This window comes from Passer domesticus, chromosome 1, assembly GCF_036417665.1.
Source record: "Passer domesticus isolate bPasDom1 chromosome 1, bPasDom1.hap1, whole genome shotgun sequence".
Taxonomy (NCBI): domain Eukaryota; kingdom Metazoa; phylum Chordata; class Aves; order Passeriformes; family Passeridae; genus Passer; species Passer domesticus.
In genome coordinates, this window is record NC_087474.1 from 113,975,667 (window position 1) to 114,003,189 (window position 27,523).

The window sequence follows — 27,523 nt, forward strand, 5'->3', positions numbered from 1 at the left end:
GCAAGATGAGAATCCACTTTCTGTCCTCTGGTCAGACAAAGCTGTGTAGACATGCCATAAAGCTCCAGAGCTGGCTTTCCCTTTTCAAACAGTCTGACTTTTGACTGTCAGTTATATGTCACATAGCCTGTCAAGTCTGTTCATTACATCCCCAGTCCTAATTAATGTTGTGTGCTAGGTTAACAAGTTTTGGTGTAGTAGGTGCAGAGGAAAAATCTTGTTGGATATTCTGCACTATTAACTTTTTTCAGCATTTCAGCCAGCTGATTCAGAGGATGTTTAGGATAAACCTGCTAAAAATAGCATTTTCTCCTATTACTTGTTTGGTGTATTTCTATCCGATTTGACTTTTCTGTCCTGAGTGGACCATTAGTTTCTGCAAAGGTCTTAAAATGGGAGCTGTAAAAAATAGCTAATCGACAATGACAGAGTGAATGAATATTCTAAGTTTGCTTTTTGGTCAATGGTTAATATAAACCATGTTTAATGGTTTCTAAAATGGTCTGGACAATTTTTTGTTTCCCAAAAGTAAAAAAATTAACAGCTTTCAGTCTTCTGATTAAAAAAATAACCCACAAAAGCGGGGGAGACTGTAGGTGGTTAATTACATTCCTAGAGATTACTGCTGATATAAATGAACTGGAGAACATGCTGTGCTTTCATCAAAGGCTCATGAAATTTGAAACACAAATATTCTGCCTTTCTGATAGCTGAATGCAGATTTACATTCCAACCAAAAAAAACCCCCTATTAATTTGTGGTTTCCATTAGAAAAGCATGTAGACTCTGACAATCAAGAACAACTTTGGAAATTAATAATCCTTCTCTTTTCAGGTTCTACTCTAAATAGAAGTGAGATGACACTAGTCAGTAGATTTAAAGCCAGAGATAGGGAGTCAGAAAGTAGTTGGCAGGATTCTAGAAACCCCCTGCAGTCACAGGTAGGAGATAACACTGAAAAATTTGCAAGGACTTGCACCTGTCTTTCCTAGCTTTAGTCAAATAATAAGTTAAGGAAAAAAAAATTACATTTTATTGTATTCATTGAAACAAATAAATAGCATTACTTTGGGAGAATGGATAAAAAGAAAGGATTCTTTGGTTGGGAAAGGCTTTCCACTTTTTTTTTTAAATTACATAAGAAATAAAAATTTGTTCCAGAGTACCTTATATTTTTGCTGTTTGTGTATGAAACAGGATGATGCAGCAAGTGAAGAAAAGCTATACTTTGGTTTGAATGAATACAGCAAATCCCTCCAATGGGGAGTCACAAGTCCCCTTTTGAGATGTGATGAAACCTTTGAAAAAATGGTCAACACGCTTTTAGAAAGGTAAATAATAACATGGAAACTTGGGATTCTGCCCAGTTGGGATCTTAAAGATACATCTTTATGAGCCCCATTACAGGGGAGAAGACATGATGACCTTTGATGTTGATCTTGGAGAACATGAAGTATGTGCAATTTTATTTTTGTAACAAATTTAGTGCAGTTGAAGAAGGGAGGGGATATCCTTCATTTGTTTTTAGATGAGATCGGCTCCTTTCAGCAGCAAGCTGGGCTCAGCTGTGCTTCTCTCTTCTTTTGGCTCAGCCCTCACTGAGCTCAGAAGGTACCAGAGGTTTCATGCCTCGCCACTTCTGGTGTCTCTCTTGTTGGTGGTCAGGGTGTTTCAAAACCAATTTTTGTTATTTCAGTAGCTGGCCGTGATTTTGGTTCCTGCAGCTCAGGGCCTCTTAGCACCCTGCAGCTGCCTGAAAAAGCTACTTTCATGCACATATCCAAGATCCAATTTAATGTGCCCATTTCAGGAGTGAGGGGAGTATTGTCATTTCCAGCAATGTGGAGTTAATCTGCTGTGCGTATCAGCAGGACAGATCCCTTATAGCTCTTCAAATAATAGGTCTCATGTTTTCATATTTGCTAGAACAGGATTGTTCTATGTTCTGTACAGTTTTTTTCTGTTTTAATTAGGTCAATATAATAGTTGTAAATGCATCTGTATTTATTAAGTAAAAGTCAATACAAAATGTATTAAATTAGCAACATTAATAATTAAGTGCACCATTAATACTATTGTAATTAATGATCATCATTAATAATATTGTTGTTATCTACAAATAGGCAATAATAATTAGGTCAGTTCCTTAGGTTTCTCCTATTCTTTCTGGTCAAATCCAATGGAAGAGATAGTGGTCACTATCACTCTCCTTCTGTTCAAGTGTGGGTGGGAAAAAGGATGAAGGAGGATTTATGTATGTGCAAATAATCATACGAGATTAGGATAATACCAGAAATTGATGGCAGGTGAACCTCTCTACCTTGGAGCCAGGATATGTTTTTGTGTTGCAGTTTATCAGTTTAGGCTCTGTTTTCAAGAAACTGGAATATTCTGTCTGGGTGGATGAGCCATTCAACCTTACAATCTGAAAATATTGCAGACATTTTTGTATTATAAGAAAGGCTCCATTTGTTTGAGTAGCAGAAGTGCAGTGGGCACTTTTATGGCAGGAAGAGTAAAAAGTATTTTAAAAACTGGTTTAATGACATACTGGTTTAATGACTGGCTTGTGGTATCCAGAACAAACTACTGTATCAACTGGCTAAACACAAACCCAAAACTTTCTTTAAATGGATATAATATTGTCTGTTAGATTACTCAAGAAAGAGACCAGAGAAATTTGGAAGTTCTAGTTATTTTAGTTATTTGGACCTATGTGACACGAGATCAGCACTCAAGGCGTAATAGTGTAGTGTTTTTCTGTACTATGGTGGCAAGTGAGCTCATGGGAAATGTCTAGAAATTGAGTTGGGTTTTTGCTTGAGTAGGTTTTAAGTTTATTTCTCTTAAAATTTTACTTCATATTTGTTGTCACTACATGTGGCTGTAATGAAAGCAAAGATAAGTTAAAAGGCAAAATGGGAGTTCAGATTTGGCTCAGAGCCAGCAATTCCTATTGGCACATCCAACTTTCTGGTGAGAGATTGAGAGCTGTGAAATTATGAACTACTTCTCCCACAAACCACTTGAAGCCATGATGGTCCTCAAGTTTGTAGAAGAAAAAGCTTGTGGGAAGCAAAGCAATTATAAACGTATGTTCCCGGAATAAATTGGATCTGAGGTGTTCCTTATCTCCATCAAGCCAAAGGTCTTCAGCTGAAATTTTGGACCAGATGAGGGTAACAGAGGTTTATAATTCCTGTTACTCGAGCTCAGGACTTGGGCCAAATGCAGATAATTTTTGTTCAAAATTTTTGTCTATGAGAATGGAAGACTTCATTCTTTGAGCACTACTGGAAAAAATAGGCACTTCCTCACTATGCTGTCCTGCGATTTTCAGACAGTGCTGTGATTTTGCATGTGCTGATGCAGAACTGTGTCTCCCCCAAGGTACCCCCGGCTGCACAGCATGGTGATCCGCTGCTACCTGCTCATTCAGCAGTATTCCCAAGCTCTGATGGCCCTCACCACCATGGCCTCTCTAAGGGATCACAGCACACCTGAAACACTCAGCATAATGGACGACCTCATCACAAGTCCGGGAAAGGATAAGAACGGCTGTGGCCACATGCTCGTCATTCGGGTGCCATCGGTGCAGCTGGCCATGCTGGCCAAGGAGAGGCTGCAGGAAGTGAGGGACAAGCTGGGGCTGCAGTATCGTTTCGAGATCCTCCTTGGGAATCCTGCCTCGGAGCTCACTGTCGCGAAACACTTCGTGACACGGCTCAAGGTTAGCAGGAGCTGAATGTTTGTTTGTGTGCTCGCTGTAGTCATCTGGCTGTTGTAGTTTTGTGTTTATGCACATGTGTTTATAGGTTGATTGTTCTATAGGGAAAGGGCAGGTGTTCTGTGTCTGTCGCTGTGAATGCATTTCTGTACTTTGAGCATAGAAGGTAGAGAGACTTGGACCCAACCTGAATTTTTACTGGTCCATGAAGTCAAACACCAGTTGTTATTTCACTTCCTAAAGTTGATTAACAGCACACATCAGATAGGGTTCATCTCTAAAAGCAGAGCTCAGATCTCTGTAGGCAAACTAATTATTTCCACCAACTTATCTGTCTGTCTAGTGTATCTGTTGTCTGCTCTGTTCATCCATCTTCTGCCCTTCTGATAACTGGTAAAGTATGCTGTTTGTCATAGATTTCTTTCCTCAACCCCCTGCATGCTGAAAGCCTGAAGAGGCTACATGCATATATGCCTGGCATATCTGCACCAGCCTAAAATTTTGCATGGATTTACAAGAGCATGGTTCAAGTAGCCAAATCCACTTCATTGGCCTCACTACATTAAACAAAGAGGCGATGGGTTGCCTGCCTTAGGTATCAGCCTTAAAGCAGTACTGGTTATCTGTCCTGATCTCTGCTCTAAGTCTCACAGAGAGCTTAATTTTCTGCTTCTGCTATGAGCTACACAGTGTATCCAAAACCACAGAAAAGAGGAATTAATTTTGTGAGCCTGTCTGAAAGAGCTTGCCTACAGCCAAAAGCAGATAAAATGTCCTATAAAGAAGCTATGACTCCTGCTTCTCAAACTTTATGTGCAGCAAGAGAGGGAAGAAAATGTCATAAATGAGACAATAACATGTGATATTAACTGCTCTGTGCTGGTGGGAATTCATGGATAGGCATGAATTCCACCCTTAAATAATTCTGGACTGAATCCTGTGAGGGCTTCTTAATAGTGCTTTGCCATAATGAGTTGCAACCCTTACACAGTGCTGAAGCAGCCTGTGAGGCCTTGACTGTGGAGCTGTTGCAGGTGGATGTCCATGTAGACATTGGTCTGGAATAGAGGAATTTTATCATGTAGAGAGTGAAAAATCTTCAAAATATTTCTTCTTATTCCTCTCTCCAAAACATAAGATGTATTTTTGGACTAAACAGTGCTGTAGGATTCTGGATTTGTTTCTTTCCTTGCAGTTTACTAGAAGAAAAGCCCTCAAATCAGAACCATGCATATGAAGGGAGTTGAGGAGGGGAATTCAGTTTCCCAAATATAGCCTTGTAGTGTCTTTTTAGGCGGGATGTCCCAGTGGTATTTCAGAATAATAAAGGTCACCTGTGAGGCTGGTGCTGCACTACCATACCTGCTCGTCTGGTGCCTGGGATAACACAAGATTTCTGACATGGTGTGAGCATATCTTTGGGGAACTGATTCCCATTATAAAATTCATCAGCCTAGGTTATTGCAGATGAATTTGATTTAGTCTCTATGCTGCTGGGCATTTGTTCTGACATTAGGTGGAGTACTGAAACTAAAGAACTAGAGGCAGTGGAGAGCTTTCACTGCAAGCATCCCAGCCCTTTTTTTTTGATGTGTGCATGTGGGGAGAGAGCAATATGAGGCTACTGAGTGCTGAGGCTCAGAATGTAGTCCCACCAATAAATAATCTTGGTTGCAGGAAGGATGATTCCTCATCATGACCATTTTCAGAGTCAGAGAGAGAAACTTTATAGGTGTTAGTGAACCCAGCTGGAAAGTGTGACTTGACTTGGCCTCTCAGATGGCATTAGCAGGGTTTGTGATGCCACAGCAGGGCAGGGAGGGTGGGCAGATGTCTCTGCAGTGCTGGTGGCTGCATTGTTCTGTCAGACAAACCTGCTGGTCAGCCAGAGCAGCCAGACAGATCATTCTTCACCATCAGGGAGTCAGAGCTACAGAATGAAACAAGAGACGGAAGACAATTTAAATAACTGTTTCACTGACCAGGGATGCTGTTGTGGCATACCCTTTAAGTGTAACAAGAATCAAACTGTTTGGGACACATTCAGAAGTGAGGAGCCCTGAGGGTTATGCCTCTCTGACTTCTGAGAAAAATGGTCAAAAATATATATTCTGGGTGCAAATTTACACCTCAAATCCCCAGGTACTCATTCTTTTAAGTCCTTATGGTAGCAAAAAGAAAGTCAAGGAAAATCAAAAGAAAAATTGTCTTCCCCTATTTCACTTTCTAGTCATGCACTTTCACAGAAACTTTGGTCTGTGGAGAGATGGGGGAACACACAGCTGGACTAAGCCTGTTGAGCCATACATTCTGTCTTTGCTGCCAAGGCTGCTTTCCCAAGTCATTAGGTACTGCTAGTTAATTGGAGAAATAAATTTTTTCAGTAAGCTCTGCTGAACCAGGGGAAGTGAAGGGTGTAAGGACATGAGACTGATGCTACCAACCTTTCCAGTGCTAAGGGAAAATGGTGCAGTTTTGTGGTCTTGGGCCTTGATAGACTGTAGGTAAGGAGTTCTTTTAGGGGGGGGATTGCCTCCAGGGAAAGGTGAAATGTGTTTCTGTCACATAATCTTTTATTGTATATTATAATTAAACAAGGTTCATTGGCCCATTTTCATACTCCACTTCAAAGTCTTACTTTAGCTTTACATTAATACCTTTTATCTGTGCCACATTGAATGCATCAATGGCTTTTTTCTCTGACAGCCCACACTAATACCACACCTGGTGAATATTTCCAGCACTGAATAACATATGCTGTGCACCCATTTTCTTTGCTTGGCTAACAGTTGGCTACCAGAAAACAAATGCATGCCTGCACCCAAGGTCTCCTTCATGTTGGCTGTTGAGTAACCAAGGCCTATATACAAAGCAAAAGCAGGAGCTGGTGAAAAAAGGAAACAGCTGAAGATTTAGAAGATGTGATTTAGGTGTAACTGGAATATTCTTTGTTCACAGGCTTGGAGGGGCAATGAGCAGGATGACTGGATTCCTCGCACCTATCAGGATCTGGAAGGTCTACCTTGCATTGTTATTCTCACTGGCAAAGACCCTCTGGGAGAGACTTTCCCCAGGTGCTGTTATTACTCTGTCAATATAGTTGCTCTCTAATGTGTTTAGATAAGTTGGGTTTGATACCATCTAGCTTTCTTTTCACAAAAGAAGTCTGTTTTTGTAGACTTCAGTTAGGAACTGAAGGTTTAGTTTTGGAAAGGTTTAAGGGTTTTTTTAAAGGTTTGGAAAGTACAGTTTGTGAAAAGTCATATTTCTCTACTGTGTGGATCAGTGTCTGTGCAAAGTATGAAGGAACACAACTTAAATGCTGAATATTTTTAAATCATTTTATATGTACAGGCTAATAAAATTGTTCATGAATATTTAGTAAGCAATTAAATATAGGGAGTGTTCTTAAAAGTCAGAGAAAGCAAAACTTCTTTTTTCATTTGTGTTGGCTTTCCTAGGTCGTTGAAATACTGTGACCTTCGACTAATTGACTCCAGCTACTTAACTCGTACTGCGTTAGAGCAAGAGGTAGGCCTGGCATGCTGCTACGTCTCCAAGGAGGCAATTCGAGGGCCTATTGTAGCTCTTGACCTCAGCGAGAAGGAGCAGGAGAAGGCAAATGGCAGCGAGAATGACTCTGATGAGCTGCTGATAGACTTGGACCGGCCCCAGAGCAACAGCAGTGCTGTCACTGGAACCTCAGGTCAGTCATTCTGCTGTTGGTCTGAAAAACAAGTCTTTATTCCTGCCTCACTGGAATTTGGATGCAAACAGTGAGATGTTTTCTCAAATGTGGGTTGCTTAGCTGGATTCAGCTGCAGGCTAAACAATGAAATGCTGCAGATTCTTCACACAGTGAGCAATTTTCCTGTCTACTGCTAGAAGGAGACGGTGTTTCAGTGGAAGGGATGGTATGCCATAGCTAAGCATCCCTTGTGATTTTGATTTTTAAACTTTCATTTCACATTTGTTGCTAGCTTTGTTCAGTGGATCCTGACAAGATCTTAAAAATCAGAGCAAAAAGGGCTAGTATAAAATTGTAGGAATAGAAAAATGCTCTGAACTCTGGGAATACCTGTGGGTGAGGATGGATATCTGCCTCTTTGGCAAGAGCAACAGAATGGTTGGGTCTTGTCCTACCTCTTCAGGCATCACCTCCACCAAGCCTTCCCTTCTTTGCATTCTGCAGACACTTGTGGTTCCTTCTCTTTATCTCCCTATAAGTCTGAGGTATTAAGACAGCTGAACTGGGTCTTTGCTATGCGCCAGGTCTTCCCATACACTAACTAAACCTGACAGGTAGGGAGGAGGGGACATAGTCCAGTTCATGTCCAAGTTGCAGTGAAATAAATGCTATGTTCTTCCTAGAAAGGAAGATGCAATTGATCTGTGTATACAGTGTTTTGTTAAACTTGACTTCCAGTAAATTGTGCCATCAAATTCCAAATCCTACATGGGAATTGATAGCTAGCATACAGAGATTAGGACTGAACACTTGGATCTGAACCCTATTGCTCCAGGGCATTTGCCTGTCCAGCCAAAGGGACAGACAGATGTAAATGATTTCTTCTTACATGGTGCGACACTGACCTAAGCCACAACAGCATTCATTGAACAGAAGTATTTGTACATTAGGAATGTCGTGTAGATCAAATTAATTAGTGGTTTTCTTTCATCAGTCATTGCTTTTTGTTTTCCCAGGCTCCCTGGCTGATAATGGTGTGAGCTCCTCGAGTGCCGCAGACAAGTCTCAGAAGCAGGCTCCATCCCTGAACTTCCAGGCTGTGGCACACAGCTCAGTAGACGAGGGAGCTTACTCCAGTTTTACAGCCAGAGAGACCCTGAAACAAGAGTGTGACTCGCTGGGTAACCAGATGGCGAGCAGCACCACTCCCAAGCTCTCCTCCTTGTCATCAGTCTCCCAGACCTTTCAGTGGCCTGCCCAGTCAGCCAAGGACAGCAAGGCCCTCCGTGTGGCGCTGCCACGCATCGTCATCCTGTCCAAAGCTGCCTACTGCCTCCTGAGCTCGCAGAAAAACGGGAACTTGCCTTCCTCCTCCTCCCTCCTGCCGCACGCTGACGTGTCTTGGCTGAGCTCCCTGAGGCCTCTGCTCCACAAGGACATGAGCAGTGAAGAGCAGTCTCTGTACTACAGGCAGTGGACGACAGCCCGACAGCACCACGCGGACTTCAGCAATCAGGCTGAGCCGTCTGGCACCAGGACCTTCCACCCCCGGCGCCTGCTTTTGACAGGGCCACCACAAGTGAGTTCCTCCTGCCTTTTCTGCAGTCTGAGGGGGCCAAGTTTGCAGGGATGTGTTCTGAGGTCAAAAGTCAAAGTCAAATTTTAAGGCTAAGTCCATGCTGAAAGTGATAAGGAGAGGAAGGGTGATGCTTTGTGTCATGTTTTAGCCTAAACAGAACACATGTGGGTGGCACTGGGCATAACATTGTCATCAGGAGAGATGCAGTTATCACTGCTGATCTCCCTGCATACAAAAGTAACACAGGCTTATGCTCAGAGACCAATTTAGTAAAAGTGTTTTCAGTATAGTAGGCAATATTACATCTTTCAGTGTTTTTAGGCAGAGCTGAACACAGAGCTTTGGGGTAAGCCTAGAGGGATTTTTCTGAAATTTACCCTTCCACTGTAGTACTTTGGGTTGGCATTTAGACTTTTTTCCATCTCTGGCTCAGGTTGGAAAGACTGGTTCATACTTGCAGTTTCTAAGGATTCTCTTCCGCATGCTGATCCGGTTGCTGGAGGTAGATGTGTATGATGAAGAAGAGATTAATGCCAGTAAGTATTTAGTAGGTATTCTTAAGATTTGTCATAAAGAGTCTACATTGTGTATTACTCAGCAAGGAAGTTTTTAGGCTCACTAAAAGACTATGAATTATACCTACTGCATGTTCTCTCCATTGGTGTGTAGCTGGACTCTAGGTGTCTGCATATATTTCAGTATAGACTGATAAAAAAGTGAACTTTATAATGGGCTTGTCTGAGAGCTGTTACGTGTATTTTGGGCTGATATGTTTGTGTAGCACTCAAACAAAAGTGAGCACAAAGCTGTAAATGGGCAACATCTGCCCATGTTCTCTCTCCTTGCAGGTTTTTAAGTGCTGGCTGCTTTTAAGCAGACAGGACATTTTGTTCCTGGCTGAAACCTAACTATTATTTATGTTTATTTAGAAGCTATATACCCATTTTCAGTAAGATTGTCTCCTGTCTGCAGTTTGCAGGTTTTATGCTGAGGATAAAGGGGAGCAGGATCTTCTTTGGATTTGTGCTCATTTGTCAGATCTCACAGATCCATTAACTGCCATGGCAGGACTTTGCCTTGAGGAAAGCAAAACCTTTTAAAAATTAGTCCTCTTTAGTCCTCTTCATGGTGTTCTGGTACATAATTCTCATGACCATTAGACTGGCAACCTGAAAATGTAGTGTTGAACTTTTGAAAAGGCTAATATTTCTGTTCATGCAGTCCTATTTAATGAAAAAGAGAGAATATATTTTCCTTTGATTTGAAGCTTTGGGGGATGTAATTCCTTTGTTATTCGAACTAAAGTACCACAGAAACTTAGGATGAAATATTAAAATGCAAGAGATGTTATGCATCATGCTGACTGGCCTGTTGAGATCATGGCAGTGTGTCACACCCCTGCCAGGAATGCATGGAACTCCAGCAGAAGAGAAGTTTGGGTTTGGTTGGGGTTTTTGTTTGTGGCTTTTTTGCTCCCACTACTTCTCTTGGAATGCTTCTCCAGAGCCTTTGTGTTCTCAGTATTTTAAATACTACTTTATTCTCCACCCCAAATATGTTTCTGTCCCATTTATACACATTCTGTTTGGGGCTAAAAAGCATAGTAATTTAAATTAAAATACTTTTTATTTTATTTGATGTTTGTTTCTTTGGAGTGGTCAGGCAGCTATCTTACCTCCCCTTCAGCATTCATCTAGGTAGTCTGGATCTTCTTACAGGATTCTCACAAATGACAGGCTCTTTATTTTCCTTATCAGTTTGTTACTCTGGCCTACACATCTATTTTCAATTTATCCTTCTGGTGCATAGGTGAGCAGAACTGAATGTTCACAACATATGAATGTGAACAACAGCTCATGTATTTCCCTGCCCCCACTGAAAGCCTCATGACTGGTGAAACCTATGAATGCACTGGTCTTTTCCATTCTCCCTTTTCACTGGCATTGATGCTTAGCTTGTACTCCAAGGTTTCTCAGCAACTCTGTCATTGGCACTCCCAACCTGCTGCAGAAGTGCTTGTTATTAATCCTTGAATATCCTTGAATATAATGCGACTCACATTTTTTCTGTTAAATGTCACCAAGTTTTTGTTGTTACAGTTGTTGAGGCCATTGAATTCTTTCCAGCTGATCTTTGATTCTTTCTCCATGTTGGCATTGTGCCACCAGCAAACTTAAGCCAATTTTTTGTTTAAGCTGGTGACATTAGTGAAAATATTAAACAGTGTGCCCCTCTACAGTATCACCTGCCTTAATGCTTACAATGTTACATGCTGCCATCTTCTATTTAGTCAACTCTTTACAGACATTTTCTTCAGCTGTATTAATAATTTGTCTTATAGTATCATACCAAGTACTTGAGTCCAGAAGGGTAAGATTCATTGTATTTCCTTTGTTCAGAGAAATAGGTACTTCATGGCCATATAATGAAAGTAGCACAGGATTTCTTTAGTCAACCTATTTGCATTTTATCACATTTTTCATTTATTTCAACATCTTTAATTACTTCCTTCACCCTCTCCCAATTTTGAATATTACCCAGGTCAATGTAATGGATTCAGAGCTTTCTAGATTACTGTCTCTCCTCTTGCATCAGGGTAGGGTGAGCATGTGCTCGTCCGCATACCCAACCTTCTTTTGACTAGAATTCTCTTTTCTAAAATCGGTAACCTCAGTTACACACCTACTTTCATGTGTTCTGCCATCTCATTTTAATCTGAATTGACTCACGTCCAAGCTGCATTCCAAAGCTGTTTTCTTAGGCCAGTGTTTTCTACCATTCCCATTGCTTAAACTTGATTTTTTACTTTAGACTTATCTCCTTTGGATCAATACAGAAAAGTTTCATTTGATCCTTGCTGGCCACATCCTATTCCGTAATAGGAGTGTGTCTTCTACTGCCTTTATCACTACTAGTTCATGAATGTATACAGCCTCTCTTTCTTTGCTTTCATCCTTCTGCCTTTGGATACTTTTGCTTCTCATTTGCCCAGTGCTCTTCATTCCATCACAAAAAGGCTCGAAACTACTACACCCATGCCTTCTGCACAAATAGGACCATTCATCTGAGCATTTTATACTTGAACCAGAGTGAATTATACCTCAGCAGCATGATGAGGGACAGTGCAGGAAGGTACCTAGGAGGCTTCTTCTCCTGCATGCATTTTCTAAGGAATTGCCATTTCTTTGAGGTGGCTTTATGTGGATTGTAATTTCACTGGTAGTATTTATGTTGTTCAGAGATATTGCCTGTGTGAGTTCCAGTGCAACTGTAAAGCAGCAACCATCACAAAAGCATTGTTTGGTGAGTATCTGATTCTGCTTACCTGGAGTGTGTTGTTGCAGATCATACAGAAAACAGTGAAGTTACTCAGTCTAGCAATGACCACTGGCCAGACATTGAGATCTTCAGCAAAATATCTTTCGACCTGAGTGTACATGACCCTAAGTACAGAAATATAAGTCCTGTATACACAGAACAACTCTCAAGAGTGAAACAAGGTGGGTAAAATGTAGACTTTTTAAGGAATATTTTCCTACAGAGACTCAGTGTTTATTGGTTCATTTGAACAGAAGTTCACAAGAACCTTTAATCTCCCAAAATTAAGTGGAAAAAAAATTTATGTATTCTTTACAGTTTTTACCAGAATCAAAATCTCTTGTTTTTAACGCTCCTAAAATTTCTGTTACTCCTTTTCTTTCTGCACAGAAACAAACAAAGAAACAAAATCAGAGGAACCTAAGAAAAGGGAGACTGTGTCCATGATGCTGACTAAATATGCAGCTTACAACACCTTCCATCACTGTGAGCAGTGCCATCAGTACATGGACATTAATCCTGCTGCACAGGTTGGTGTCAAGGTCTAAGGGTAAACTGCATCCTTGTTTTTTTATTATGGTTCCTGCAGGCATACTGCTGTCATCTCAGGACTCATGCTTTCACCTTCCCTCAGATGGAATTGTTTAATTCTTCCATTCTCAGGGGAGATATTGAGCTACAGACCCAGGAGCATCAGCTGTGTCTGCCACGTTCTGAATGAGCAGTTTTCCTCTGCAGCTGCCTCTGGCAAAGGGTGAATATTGTGATGAGTTTTCTGAAGCCAAAGCATTATTCAGCCTGCCCAGAGGGTTTGCAGTGTCTCAAGGGAGAAAACTAAAAATGAAGAGAAGTGCTTGTCTAACCTAAATGCCAGCCATCCACACCTGTGATGGGAGATGGCAAGGCCTCCTTCTTCCTTGCTTTGTATGTAACTGAGCATCCTTCTCAGCAGTAGCTTATGAGTCGCTGGACAGAAATGAACATTTTAATCTGTTTAGTTAAAAAAAACCTTTCATTTCTAAAGCAAACAGTTCTGCTCACAGAGGACTGGCAAGTAAGATTATTCCTGGTTAATAGTTCACACATTATTTCTTAACCACCAGCAGCAATTTACCTGGAAGTTTCTTATCTCCATTCATTCATTCCTTGCTCGCTAATGTTTTCCAGCAGCTTGCTATTAAGGTATGGCAGTGTAGACACCCCGACCTGGCAGTGCACAATGCCAGTTCCCTCAGAGCAGCACCAGCAGGTCTGATCTAAGCCTCATGCTTCATTAAGTCCGTTGACAGAAGCAAATCCTCCCCAAGGACATCTGTTGTTCCCTCCTCTTATCTTTGTGCATGTGGTTAAACATAACTAGTACTAATAAATATAAACATCTACTTCTATGTGCCAGTGTGAGTTGTGTATATAGAATTAAGATAATTAAGCTCAGAGAAATTACGCTTTCAGAGGGGGGTCACTGGATAGCAAACATTGTGAAGAGAGAGGGATTCTTAAATGCTTTAACAAAACCTAAATAAAGTCCCTTGCATTTTCCACCTTAGGCTAAGTATTTAAATTTTTAGCAAAATATTATAGAAAACTCATTGGTAAGAGTGATTTGACTTTATAGTAAGACAGATGCTTTTGTAGGATGAAATCTATCAGCTGTGTAGGCATTTGTATGCACTTACATGGTTTACTGAAGTGCTGTGAAACTTAAGTTCACCCACATTCTTCATAGCCTTGTTAATGGTGTGGTCTGCTTTGGTCACACAACTACTTAGGAGAGAATTGCCACAGTAAAAATACTACACTGACACCAGTACAGCAGTGCTCCTGCTGAGGTGTCTGAATGACAGTGCATGCTGCTGTGGAGGCACCCCCACATACTGCACTCCTCTTTGAACCTTCTAGGTAAATTGATTTGGACAGTTTTTTTCCTAGTATGTATGCATGTTTGTGTGTGTGAGTGTGTGTGTGTGTATCTGTACATTTGACTCCTCTTTGTAAATACTGAGAAATAATTGCTAGCTGAAATGGACTTCAGAAGAGTCCAGTTTGGCCAAAGACCATTACTGGTACAGAAAACTGATTCCTTTAATAGCAAGGCCTCAATAATGTACCTTATTGTGAGGGAAATGATTACTGAAAAAGAGTGGTTTGGATGTTCTTCTCTGATGGCTTCCAGTACTGTGACTGTAAGAACTCCTCCTCCTTACATACTCCTTATGTGTTACCTGCTTGGAAACCTCTTTTTGCTGCTTGTTTGTTTTCAGGTGTCTGACTCCACTCTGCATGCATTCACGTTTTCATCCTCGATGCTGGGAGAAGAGGTTCAGCTGCATTTTATAATCCCCAAGTCCAAAGAGAGCCATTTTGTCTTCAGCAAACAGGGAAAACATCTCGAAAGCATGCGACTCCCACTCGTTTCTGACAAGGTGCGTGTGCTGCTCTCGCCCATCTGCTGCTTGCAGTCAGCTTGGCATACATATGCAAATTAATGGGGGCAGGTTTTTTCTGTTGTCTTTTTGTTTTAAAGTCCTTTGTATAAATCTTGCCTGTCCTTAGAATGTATTTTTTGAGGGCAAATATTCATTTTTTCTGTTTCTAGCGTCCAGTTCATTTGTGTTTCAATAATCAGTAATGTTAAAATCCGGTATAAAAAATAAACAAATAGAAGTCCTTACCAGGAATAATCTGCTTTTTTTAACCTAATGTTGCCAAAATACCCTGTGTTCCAGCAGAATTTGAATGCAGTCAAGAGTCCCATCTTCACCCCATCGAGTGGACGTCATGAACATGGACTCTTGAACCTCTACCATGCCATGGAAGGCATCAGCCACCTGCACCTCCTGGTAGTCAAGGAGTATGAAATGCCACTTTACCGGAAATACTGGCCCAACCACATCATGCTTGTCCTGCCAGGCATGTTCAACAATGCTGGAGTTGGTAAGAGACACCATCAATGCATTGCTGTGAAGGTTCCAAAATCTACCTTGGACAATGTGGATCATGCTGTTGCAGGAAACCATGCAGCAGCTCCTCACATAACTGCTGTGAGAGCAGCAGCGATGTCTGTGCAAAAATGTGGAAGAACTGCTGTCAGGGGCATGGAATATATGTTTGCATGGATCAGTGCCTTCTCAGCCTAAAGTCTGATGTTTTGTGGGCCATAATTCACTCATTTTACTCAACCCTGCTGTGTAAATTCTAGATGTTTTACACATATTCAAATTGCAACGTTTTAGTTAGCAGAAGGTAAATATTAACTGCAGCTGAACAAAGGGGGGTTGAACTTCGGAATTTGTTTTCATGGATGCTGATTTTATTCTGCAAGAAGTTTTAAGTAGCTTCAGTTTTACAATCTTAGCCCATTCTTGGTACAAGTTACTTCATTAATGCCCACAAGACTGTGTTCTGCAGAGTGTCTTAAAGCATCCAGTCTTCTTGGAATCTGCCTTTTAGATTTAATCACACTGAAAAAGGGATATACAGATTTATCTTCAAACTAATGTGTTATGAGCACTAAGTTCAAAAAGGGTAATGAGCAGATGTTTCTGTTACCTTTCTCTGGAAAGAGTGATAAAGTCTAATAAAGATGTCTGTACATCTTCTTTATGGTATTTCCTCAGGTGCTGCCAGGTTTCTTATTAAGGAACTTTCCTACCACAACCTGGAACTGGAACGAAACCGCTTGGAGGAGCTGGGAGTGAAGCGCCAGTGCGTGTGGCCCTTCATCGTGGTCATGGACGACTCCTGCGTCCTGTGGAACATGCACAGCCCCCACGAGCAGTCCAGGTTGGTACCCACCCACGCTGGCTCCTTGCGCTGATCCAGCGCTGCCAGCAGCACATCTGGGACCGAGGCTCACCTCCAACATCTGGCAGGGATGCCAAAATCAGAAGGCTTATGTTTGTCTTGTTGACCACCAACATTCAGTGCAACACCTGCTGTTGAACACTTCCACATGACTGTGCCCTTACATCTGTGTCAGTACCTCCAACAGACCTCTCTGCTTGTGTTTGCTCTTTGCCTAGAGCCACTCTTGTTTCTAGCAACTGTTTATTAAGGGATTTTTCAATGCGTTACTTTGTTTTGATTCAATTTCTGTTTCTCAGAGCAAACAGTTTATTTGGGAAACCTAGAAGGCATTAGGCTCTTGACCTTCTCACTGCTTACACTGCCTAGTACAGAGAAAATAGCATTCCAAAAATTATGTGTAAGGTGACTTCTTTTCCCTTCATAAATTGCTGTGTAAGAATTTATCCTGCTGAAAGGCTCATTTTCTGAATGGTTGCCCTGATGAGGGCAAAAATTAGTTGCCTGTTGCTAAAAAGTCTTCATTTATGTATATATTTTTAGAGCAACTGGAGTAAATATTCTCAGTTGTCAATGGAATTTTTTTGATCCTTTTTATACACACAGCTGTATATATATGCAGTGTATGTAATATAAAAATAATAAAATATGCTATGTATGATCATGTTTTGCAGCCAGTCCCTGGAGCCTGCGACTTTCAGCAAGAATGTGTCTTTGAAAAGTGTCCTCCAACACATTGAAGCCACCCCCAAAATTGTTCATTATGCAATACTGGGTGTTCAGAAGTGGAACAGCAAGCTGAACACCAGGAAATCCAAGGCTCCGTTCTCCAGGTGCCACGTGCGTGATTTTATACTGCTCAACATAGACCTGACCCAGAATGTGCAATATGACCTAAACAGGTAGGCAGTACATATGTATCTGTGGAAAAATAGCATATTGGCTTGATAAGAAATTTGTCACAATGTTTCTGAATGCTGTTCAGATAAACAGAAAGATTCTACCTCAGGTAATGAGTGCACAATCACAAAAACAAAACACAGCGTGATGGATGTTTCATCTGAATAAGTAAGGCATCAAAATAAAACTGCTATAAGCCAAAAAAACCCTGGGGGAGACAGATCAAGGGCAAGGAAGGGCTTCAGAGGACTGAAAAAGTGAGGAAATAAAAAACTTGAGGAGAAAAAATAATTGGGACACCGAAAGTACAAGAAAGGAGCCAAAATGGCATCAGTTACAGGAAGAATGGGGAGTTTCCAGAGTGCCTAGAAGGAGGAATTCCTTGTATTTCCTTCAGAGATAGTTGTCCTCCCTGCTGTCACTTGAGTTTGCAAGAAAAAATTTCTATTTCCTTCCTCTCCCCACCCCCCACCTAACTTCATCCTAAAGCATTTGCAATAAAGCACCCATATGATGGGCCTTTATTGCTAGCTGTCATCACAGACTGAAGAAATACCTAATTCTTCTTCTTCCCAGACAAGTGAGCTCCAAATAAACCCTGTCTCTGCTGTCCATAAATGGCCCTGGGGTTTCTCACCTTGGGCTCCTGCTGCTGTTTTCAAGGATCCTGTGTGTTTCAGCGAGGAACTGTAGCCTGTCAGTGCAAGCTGGTGTGACTTTTGGAGCTCTTGATTTCACATTCTGTGTCACGTTGAATCATGAAGTGGGAGTCAGCCCATAGAAATGAACAACATCATAAATAGTGGAGGACTAAGGTTACTTCCCAGCAGCTTTTCCTCTCATAGCCAAGTATTTGTTAAAGCCATATTTTTGCTTTAATTCCAGTTTATGGAGAAATATGTCATATGGAACTGGTTTGTTCAGAGGTGGAGGTTGGTCACTGCAGAGCTTCTGCCAAGTCCAAAATATGTAATACAAAAAACCCCAAACATAAAAAGAATTTAAAAAGAAGTAAAGGGTGGGGAGAAAATTACTGATGCCAGTATGTGATGAGCATAACAGCACAAGCCAGATTTGGTGTGGGAAAGAAACACACACTGAAAAGTGAAGACTAGTTTGGGTTTAGGGTGAGCAGCAGCTGCTTTCTTTGAACAGGAGCACATTGAAGGAATGAGTCTTCGGAACTCTGCAGAAAATTGGTAGTGGCACCATATCAGATGATCTCCAAAAAGCTCTGCTGAGCCCATAGTGGTGCATTTCAGTAGGGAGTGTGTGAATGCTCGTGCACAGCAGCCACACAGCTGGTTTAGTGATCTTGTGTTTAATGCCCAGGTATTTCTGTGAAGATGTGGATTTCAATCTGCGGACCAACAGCAGCGGCCTCCTCATCTGCCGCTTCAACAACTTCAGTGTCATGAAGAAACATATTCAGGTTGGAGGACAAAAGGACTTCGTTGTTAAGCCAAAAATCATGGTAAGTCTCATGTACTCAAGGGGTAAAATCAGGAGTTGTTTTCCCTAGAAATAATGAATTCTCTAGTTCTTTAGATTTATTTTGTCCTTATTTGACATCAGACATTCGTGGCTTAATCCATGGTAGGGCTGCCACATCAAAAATAGAAAACAAGAATCATTTTGCTATTTATAAATTACTAAAAAAATCCTCCTAATCATTACAAGAAGGACTGAGATTGGGAAGAGTTTGGTCTAGCTTTTCAGTGGTATCTTGGATAGAGGAAGATTTTGCAGACTCTGTTCCAAAGCAAGCAAGTTGTACCAGAGTCAGTTTTAAAAATTCAGCACAGCCACAAGTTTCTGGTGTTTGCTGATTTGTGATAACTTTCAGTCCTTGCACTTCCTAACAAAAAGTGGGCTGAAGAAAGGCTCTGAAAACTGCAACCTTCTGAAATCCCCCTGGGAAATCCAAGTATTTGTAAAAATATATAAAATATTTTACACAGAGTATGTTACACCTATTCCAGCATTAAATGGAGGTGTATTTCAAAGGATTGTTCTTAATCTAGGAATCTTACAGTTTGTGTTCTTGGTGATTTTGAACACATCCCACACCATCCTCCTTTTAAATAACCACCTCCCATACCTCACAATTTAACTGACTAAACTCTGGGTTTAAGTATTTTTGAAGAACGTTTCTGATTTTCCTTTCCTTGTGGTTGCAGTGGAATCTGTAGTGATGGACTGGCCTATGAGAAAACACCATAGAAAACACTTTTTATGGGTGACTCCACACAAGGAGTATGTAATTTCATATAATGCCCACAAGTAAGGCAGAATGAAGGCCACTGTGACAGTTTGAACTCCACATTTTATGTCCCTTCTTTAGGCAAGCGGATATCCACAGAAGTATGTAGCAAGCACAGAACAAGGAATTAATTTATTTCTGTGCTTTGGTGCTGTGTGAAAATTGAATGGGGAGTTTTGATCCTTTTGTTCTTCTTCTTTCTCGTTCTGCTCTGTCATGTCAGTCCTTTCCCCAGTTAGTGGAACTCCAGCAGAGCAAATACACAGAGTAGGAGGGTTAAAAAGGCTTCCCCTTGGTTTCACTGCAGGTCTCAGAGAGCGTGGCACCAATAATGCCTCTTCAGTATGTCTGTGCCCCTGACAGCGAGCACACATTGTTGGCAGCCCCGTCTCAGTTCCTCCTGGAGAAATTCCTTCAACACGCAACCTACAAACTCTTCCCCAAGGCCATTCACAACTTCAAGAACCCGGTATTGGCCATCGACTGCTACCTGAACATCGGGCTCGAGGTACAAGAGATTTGCAGGGATGATGGGGACAAGGAAATGCAAAGCTTTACTTCAATATCTTTGTTGTGTTGAAATTCCCTTCCTCAGCATCAAGGGTAACGTTTGAAGACTTTGGTCTCAAACAGATTCTGCTGCTGCTGGAAGTAAAGCACCAATCCACGGGAGCAGCTGGTGGTGAAGCCTCCAGCTGGCTGGTGTGGGTAGAGACCAGAGGTCTGTGATGGATTAATGTGACTGCTGGACTGTGTCAGGTCCTGCACTTGGGTCCCACAACTCCATGCAGTGCCACAGGCTTGGGGGAGAGTGGCTGGGAAGCTGCACAAAGGAAAAGACCTGGGCGGGGGGCTGGTTGACAGCATCTGAACATGAGCCAGGGTGTGCCCAGGTGGCCAAGAAGGCCAATGGCATCCTGGCTTGAATCAGGATGCTGTGGCCAGCAGGACCAGGGAGGGGATCATTCCCTTGTACTCGGCACTGGGGAGGCTACACCTCAAATCCTGTATTCAGGTTTGGGCCCTTTAATTCAGGAAGAACATTGAGGTGCTGGAGCATGTCCAGAGAAGGGCAGTGAAGATGGGGAAGGGTCTGGAGTACAAACCTGATAAGAAGGAGCTGAGTGGGCTGGGGGTGTTTAGCCTGGAGAAAAGGAGGCTCAGGAGAGACCTTATTACTCCCTACAATCACCTGAAAGGAGGCTGTAGCCAGGTGGGAGTCAGCCTCTTCTACCAGGTAATAAATGATGAGACAAGGGGAAACAACCTCAAGTTGTGCCAGGGGAGGTTTAGATTGGATATTGGGAAAAATTCCTCCATGGAAAGGTTTGTCAAGCACTGGAACAAGCTGCCCAGAGTAGTGGTGGGTTCACCATTCCAGGAGGTGTTTAAAAGATGTGTAGATGTGGCATTTGGCAACATGGTTTAGTGGTGAACTTGGAAGTGCTGGGTTAACAGTTGGAGTCAGTGATCTTGGATCTCATGGATCCATGATAACAGTGGGATCTTGATGAGCGTAACCTAAACAATTCCATAATTTGCAAAGGAATTGGGTGTGTCTGTCTGAAATAATATTTCGTACAAAGCAAAAAGTGATGCCATTCTTGACAAATCCTGGTGTTCATCCTTTGATGCTTCTCTTTTTATGAACTCCGGTTTCAAGGAAATTAGATTTTTGCAAATATATTCTACATGTCTGTAGGTGGGGAGTTTAGAATTCTTGAACCCAATGGTCAGCTTGATCTGGGTCTGGAGCCGGTCAATGTCTAACAAAGGTGTTGTTCAGACAAATTTTATGGAGATCAGTGGTACAATAGAGGAGACACCCTTTGTTATATAACAGCTATCACAGCACGGAGACACAGGAGTACTTGGAACCACAAGCATCAGGATTTCCCCTACTTATGGAATTGCTTACTTTGACAAATGTATCCTTATTAGAATAACCTGTATAATCTATACAGGTCATTATAAGCAGGAAATTTGTAGAGGAAAAAAAAATCAAACTGAATTACACAGAGCCCTGAAATAATGTGTTGCAGACTTGGTGACCAAATTTGAATCTAGAGGTTTGTTCTGTGTGTTACTTCTTTGGGAAAGTTTGCTCAGTACTGCAATCTTGTTGGATTGGATTTTTATCAGAGCACCAGCTGACTTGCCTGTTACCGCTAAGCCCTGTTCCATTACATGTATGTCATCCTTAGACATTTCTGGGACAGAAAGCATTTCTTTCCCCCTTGTGTTTCAGGTGGCCATATGCTACATTAGCTCTCGCCCACACTCAGTCAATGTCAACTGTGAAGGGGTGTTCTTCAGTGGACTGCTGCTCTATCTCTGCGACTCCTTTGTCGGTGCAGACCTCCTCAAGCGGTTCAGGTTTCTCAAAGGTAATCTCACTTCTCTGCTGGGCATCCTGGGTGCCTCTCACCAACTAATAATAGTGTGGATGAAAAGGCAAAGGCAGAGGAATAAACAGCTGGATTAAGCAGTTCCATTATTTTCAGTTTGTTTTGGCACTGTTTTCAAAAGAAATAGATGGGGTGGTTTTAGAGGGGTGTATGAAACTTCTGTTCCTGTTGGCAGATAATTGAACCTTAGGTAAGCGTTGATAAATGACATTCATTAAGCTATTTTAAAGTGACATCGCCAAGGATTTTGGAAATCAGGCAGTGAATTGTGCAGTCAGCAACTTGAGAGTTGGGAGCATAGATGTTACTGATGAGGATGGGAAATTCTGCTCTGGCAATCAGTCTATAATGGTAGTAAATCTTCAGTTCTGTAAATAAGGACAGCTCTTAGCTGAAGGATGATTTGGTCTGCCTCACCAGGACTTGATAAACCTTATAAAAATCTTAATTTTTGTCTTAATGCTGGCAATTAGCAAATTGCCAGAGGAATTCAGTAATGCTGAAGTGTGTTGCAGAGCTCCAGTGCAGTTGTGGTGGCACAGCTGAGCCATTTCCCTGTCTTGCCGACTGAGGATGGTGCATGTGCAGGGGGACCATAGGAATGGCTCAGCCAGCTCCAAGAACCACATTTTGAAGTTTGCTCCTGTGCCCTCTTGACCCAGGCAGGGACAGAGGAAGAAGGCACAAAGACACCCTGGGGATGTTCCTGAAGGTGTCCAGTTCTCCTGCTTATTAAATGATCATGTGTAACACCAGGTGGAATGAAGTTTCTAAATTTGTTAAGCCACAGAAGAAATTACAGACTCCTTGAGTGCTTTACCAAGGGCAGCTCTTATACTTAAGAAAGTCAGTGGATTTTCTTATGTCAGTTGTGAGACTGGTTTGGTTTCATAGAATTTCATCACTGACCTTCTACAAACCAAAAAGTCCTATGAAATAAACAAAACAGTATGCTTTAATTTGAGCTTAATTATCAGTATTAATTTAAAGATCCAATTAATGTTCTCTCTGCTGCAGTTGATGATATTGACACTGCCTGGCTGTCAGGCAGTGACATCCTGTGATCCAAAGCACACCCCACACCATGCTCGCTTCTCCGTGTCTGTGCCTTCTTGGGAGTGGACACATTCGTTTCTGTCCTGAAGCTCAAAGGATTGATCTGAGCCTGGACTGGCTGGTGGTGATATCACTGGTTGGTGATAGACCCTTGTAGTACTACTTTTTTCCTCTCTAGCAGCAGAGATTTCTTTAAAATATCTTAGGAAAATCAGTGAAGGAAATGAGTTGTTATTGTACCTTGAGAATCTAACATGCTTTTCAATTGAAGGTGCCACCCTGTGTGTCATATGTCAAGACAGAAGCTCGCTACGGCAGACAATAGTGCGGTTGGAGCTGGAGGATGAGTGGCAGTTCCGGCTTCGGGATGAGTTTCAAACTGCAAACAGTAGTGATGATGAACCTCTCTATTTCCTCACGGGACGCCACATATAAGCTTCGCTAACCGCTAACAAAGGAAAAAAAAAGAACTTTTTTTTAAAAAGTACAATCACTGTGGAGCAAAGTGCAACCAATATTTATCTTGACTGCTCTAAAGGATTCCCCGCGTTCTGAAGTAGCTTTATTCCTTGGGGTAAAATTACCACACTGGTTATGATTTAAAGGATCCTGGATTCCAGTTATTCTCATATCGTTCACAACCACCGACACCAATCCTACAGCCAACCAAGCTGTAGGATCTGGGAAGAGGATGTTGTTTCATCAAAGAAGAATCCTTTTTATATTCAGCTGAGTTAGGGGAAGAAGCTGCTTTCCTCTTGCAGCTGTAAGCTTGAATGTGTTACATGAAATGCACCCTAGCATGTGGAATTTATCGAAGATAGGTGGAGGAGAGCCCACCATGTCTCTTCAGCTCTGTGCTGTGGTACAGGAATACTCAGGGGTTTGAAACTACAATATAAAGTAGATATTTGTATTACGAGGAATAGTCTTGTTCTCTGTGCAGTGTTAGTTTAAAATTTGTAATTGTGTACGTATTGAAACTGTCTTTGGCAAAATTTCCACAGGTGTTCAAAGTTTACTACTTAAACCTGAACAAATGGGCAAACGCGTGGCAGGCACTGTGCACCCTTAGCAATGGTATTTCGCCCCAGCAGGCTCCTCAGCTCCAGGGCCCAAAGCAAAAGGCTTCTCAGAGCTGCTCTCTTCAGTCAGAGGCCAGAGTAACTTCCCAGCAAATCACCCTCAGTTTCTCACTCTCCTCAGAGCTTTGGAAACTTGCGGTCCGTGCCCCTTTGCGTATGGAAATGCATCCTCCTGTTTGTCCGGTGCCTTTGTGGTGGACTGCCTGCAACTCACTCTCCTTTTCCTTTACACTCGACTCCAGTTGGCTGCAGAGCTGAGATCAGGTCATACCCCTGTATGAAGCAACACACCAAGAAATGTGCAGGAGTGTAACAGTGCCTGAGCTGGACCCAAGAGAAACAGAAAGTATTCTACAGTAGCTCCCAGGGGGGGAGCAGAGGAGAAGTCCCAGGGAGCTGGGACTGCTCAGGAGGGACTCTCCAGAAGCAGAGATGTGTGATCACATCACCTGAAACCACCATCCGTGTACCTCTGTAAATACTGGCTCTGCAGCAGTCACACACTGTTGTATTTCCAGCTGCAATACTGATCCTTGTGAAGGTGTTCCAGGATCAACTCGATGCCGTAGCATTTGGCTGCCAGAGGTGTAAGCAGCAGTGCTCTGTTCCCCTCACTCTTAGCAGGTGTTGTCTCCCTGAGGTTTACACACACACCCCCCCAACAATCATCTTTCTGCACATCTTGATCCCCGCTTTATCAATAAGAAAAATGCAGAGTGTTCTTAAAGGCTATTCAGGAATATGAATTTACTCCCCCAAAAAGCAATGAAATTAATGCATCTTTATACCTGACCTGCAGTCATTGCAGATGGACCTGCCAAAGCTGCATTTTTTTTTTAAGGCATAGTGTTAATTAAGCAACTTTTTTTATCTTGTGAAGAGATGTTTACAGATGAATAAACATAATATATTTGACAGAGAGCCAAAGGAAAATGGTTTGCATATGTCTGTGTTGATGTAGCATTATTTCTGATGCTGTAAATTTAGCAAATTTCACATGAACAACCCCTTTCAGTAAATTTCTTTTTTATTTTCCTTCAGATCCAACCTGCCTTACCTATTTTAACACTGGGAAGACATAGGGATATAAAAAATGATTTGAAGTGTTTGCTACATGCCTGAATGTATTCCAGTAGCTCTGGTTTTGCCAGAGGGCTTAAGGCCAGCCCCCAGTCTTAGCACAGTGTAGAAAAGTGTCAGGTATTACATGTTCAAAAATGGTTTCCTTTTTGTTCATGTATTTGATGTTTGCACTAAGTTCTTAAAATTCCAGGTGCTGAGACTAGCAGGAGGAGCTAGCCCACTGGTGGAGCAGAGCAAAATCACCCTGAGGGCTGAGAGTCCATTTAGAAAATCAGTGTATTTGCCTGCCTTTACCAGCTATTAGTAACCCATTTCCTTAGTGCTGTCCCCTATGGAAGCAAGGAGTTTTGGTAATGCTCTGGCCAGAGTGCACTACACCAGCCCCAACACCACGGGCCTGTCCCATGGGACACTTTAAATTGGCTGCCTGTGAATTCCTGGCAAAGAGACCCTTGGCTGACAGGCACATGATTGCTATTCCATTTTGGTTTTAAGCCTTGCCATTAAGGCCATTCTTATGAATGTATGAAAATTGGCCAGCGTTATATTTTACCTGTAGATGTTCTTGTCTATTCACAGGTTAAAACTGAATGTAAACTAAGATTTAAAGAATCATATGCAGATGCTTTTTGCTTAACTTATGTAATTGCTTTTTGTGACTTTTGGAAGAGGGTTAAAAACGTTGCTTTCCTAGTGTAAAGTTTTCTTAACCAAAAACTTGGTGAATCTAGCTTCACTAGTCAGTCTACCTCATGTTATTGTTTATGAACTGAAACTGTCTGAAGTTGTGGCTATGGTATGTTTATAATGTGCTTTCATTAAATTTGAATATATTAAGTTACCATTTCAGACTGTCTCTCTCTCAATGGGTCCTGCTCTTCCTTCCTGAGCCCTCCATAGAGGATTGCTTCCAGAGTTCCTGTGCACCTGCACCACCTTCCTGACAAAGCTCTTTACAGGCTGCTCACAATCCCCTGGAAAATGACATGTGGCAGCTTGGAAACAAACAGCCTCTGCAGCCCAGAATTCAGCACTGTTCTGCTACTCCGGCTTCAAGTACTCTTGAGTATTGTTTGGGATGTGCTGCGAGGTCTTTGCTACAGCTCTAGACCAAGGCTAAGGACAGCACACCATGAACAAATCCCTCCTGACTGCACACAGGCTCCAAAATTGAAACAAACACTAAGTTTAACCGTAACTAAATCTTTCCCATCTTCCATTAGGGTTTTAAACTGTTACTCAAGACTGAAGGTATCCCTGCTCACCTTACCACAAACCTTGCATGAAGATGGTCTTGATCCAGAGCTCCTGGGGGCCTTGATCTTCTATATTACGTTATGTTATGATTTTCCCACCGAGAAAAGTAAGAAATAGACTAAAGATTCATTCACACTCAGTATTGTACAGAGTAACTTTAGAAAAGCTATCAAGTATTTTATTTTTAATCTATCTACATTATGTACAGATCAAGAAAGGCCACAGCAGTTTTTCAACATACAAACCCTTTGAAAGAGGAGAGATTTATGAAGGAGCGACAAGTATCAAAGTGAAGTCCACTAACAAAGGTATATACTCAGTACAACACTTGAAGAATGACGAGTACACCAGTCCTTGGGCTTTTCATTCCACCTTTTACTCCAAAACTAATCTGGGGGAGAAGGGGACAGGGGCCACAACAAGATTCCAATGCTGCTGCCAGGGCGCAGGCGCCCTGACACGGAGCAGGGTACAGGGGCACCCCGGAAGGCACCGTGCAGCCTGGGAGGGCTGCACTGCAACACTTCCTGCCCCAATTGCACTGGGCACAGCCTGGAACTCTGTCAGACAAGTGCTGGTAGTGGGAGCTGGGCCAGGAGCCCAGCGCTCCAGTACTGGGAAGCACTGGTATATTACCTCAGTGAGAACTTCAGCATGTACTCGTCAGCCAGACTAGAGTCTTTGCATTAGTTTACAGTCCACTATGAACAATTTTCTGCTGCATGTAAACATGAATAACTAGATAAAATACAATCAAACTTCTGTAAAAGTTAATAAAATATCTTTCTTTTAAAAAAACAAAGTTAGCCTATTACTGCATTGTTTACAATTTTAATAAAATAGTACAACCGTTTGGTTGTTACCAGTCCTGAGTTCACTGTAATAAAAATGGCCCTGGCTTCTGCTGAAGGTCTGCACCCACTCCATGCAGTTTGGCAGAAGTCTCCAATAAAAATGGAATTCCTGCAGAGCAGTTAAGTCTGGTGCTGTCCATTGAGGAAGTTGTATACCAGGAACTGGCCAGTGCCACAGTACTGTGTTGCAAAGAGCTTTCCATCAGGAGTGGGGTCAGAGAAAGCAATTTCTTCCTTGCTTAAGTATGAGCCATATATGAAGTTGCTCCTGTTTAAAAGAGGGGAAAAAAATATAATTACCCTCAGAGAATCATGAAAAATATTTATGCTATTAGGCAACAAACCATTAATTAAGTGGCACAGACATTCAAAAGGAAGAAGTTCTGTTAGGAGGAGATTCATAGGATCCTTTTCATAGGATTTATCTCCTCCTTCCCAAGAGCAAGGAGGACAACTTGATCTGGGAGGGGGTTTTATAAGGGTCTGCTCTTTTAGAAAGAA

The 27,523-nt window shown here is 41.9% G+C and overlaps 2 protein-coding genes and 1 pseudogene across 20 annotated transcripts in view; 2 read left to right on the forward strand and 1 right to left on the reverse strand.

The window, feature by feature from the left end:
- The window catches only part of GREB1L (GREB1 like retinoic acid receptor coactivator), a 133,172-nt gene extending 107,412 nt beyond the window's left edge, over positions 1-25,760 (forward strand). For all 18 annotated transcript variants that reach the window (XM_064434868.1, XM_064434854.1, XM_064434950.1 and 15 more), the window contains 16 exons: positions 1,198-1,331; positions 3,391-3,730; positions 6,686-6,801; positions 7,189-7,433; positions 8,432-8,994; positions 9,428-9,530; positions 12,339-12,494; positions 12,703-12,842; positions 14,574-14,735; positions 15,042-15,246; positions 15,930-16,095; positions 16,791-17,018; positions 18,349-18,490; positions 19,587-19,787; positions 21,528-21,666; positions 23,015-25,760. In XM_064434868.1, coding sequence (XP_064290938.1) covers positions 1,198-1,331; positions 3,391-3,730; positions 6,686-6,801; positions 7,189-7,433; positions 8,432-8,994; positions 9,428-9,530; positions 12,339-12,494; positions 12,703-12,842; positions 14,574-14,735; positions 15,042-15,246; positions 15,930-16,095; positions 16,791-17,018; positions 18,349-18,490; positions 19,587-19,787; positions 21,528-21,666; positions 23,015-23,178 — 3,204 coding nt within the window. In that variant the 3' untranslated portion in view covers positions 23,179-25,760. The remainder of the gene's footprint in view (positions 1-1,197; positions 1,332-3,390; positions 3,731-6,685; positions 6,802-7,188; positions 7,434-8,431; positions 8,995-9,427; positions 9,531-12,338; positions 12,495-12,702; positions 12,843-14,573; positions 14,736-15,041; positions 15,247-15,929; positions 16,096-16,790; positions 17,019-18,348; positions 18,491-19,586; positions 19,788-21,527; positions 21,667-23,014) is intronic.
- LOC135286638 (uncharacterized) lies at positions 20,065-21,521 on the forward strand (annotated as a pseudogene).
- Positions 25,761-26,310: 550 nt separating the features above from the next.
- The window catches only part of ESCO1 (establishment of sister chromatid cohesion N-acetyltransferase 1), a 33,087-nt gene continuing 31,874 nt past the window's right edge, over positions 26,311-27,523 (reverse strand). For both annotated transcript variants that reach the window (XM_064434986.1, XM_064434980.1), the window contains one exon: positions 26,311-27,290. In XM_064434986.1, the coding sequence (XP_064291056.1) occupies positions 27,143-27,290 (148 nt within the window). In that variant the 3' untranslated portion in view covers positions 26,311-27,142. The remainder of the gene's footprint in view (positions 27,291-27,523) is intronic.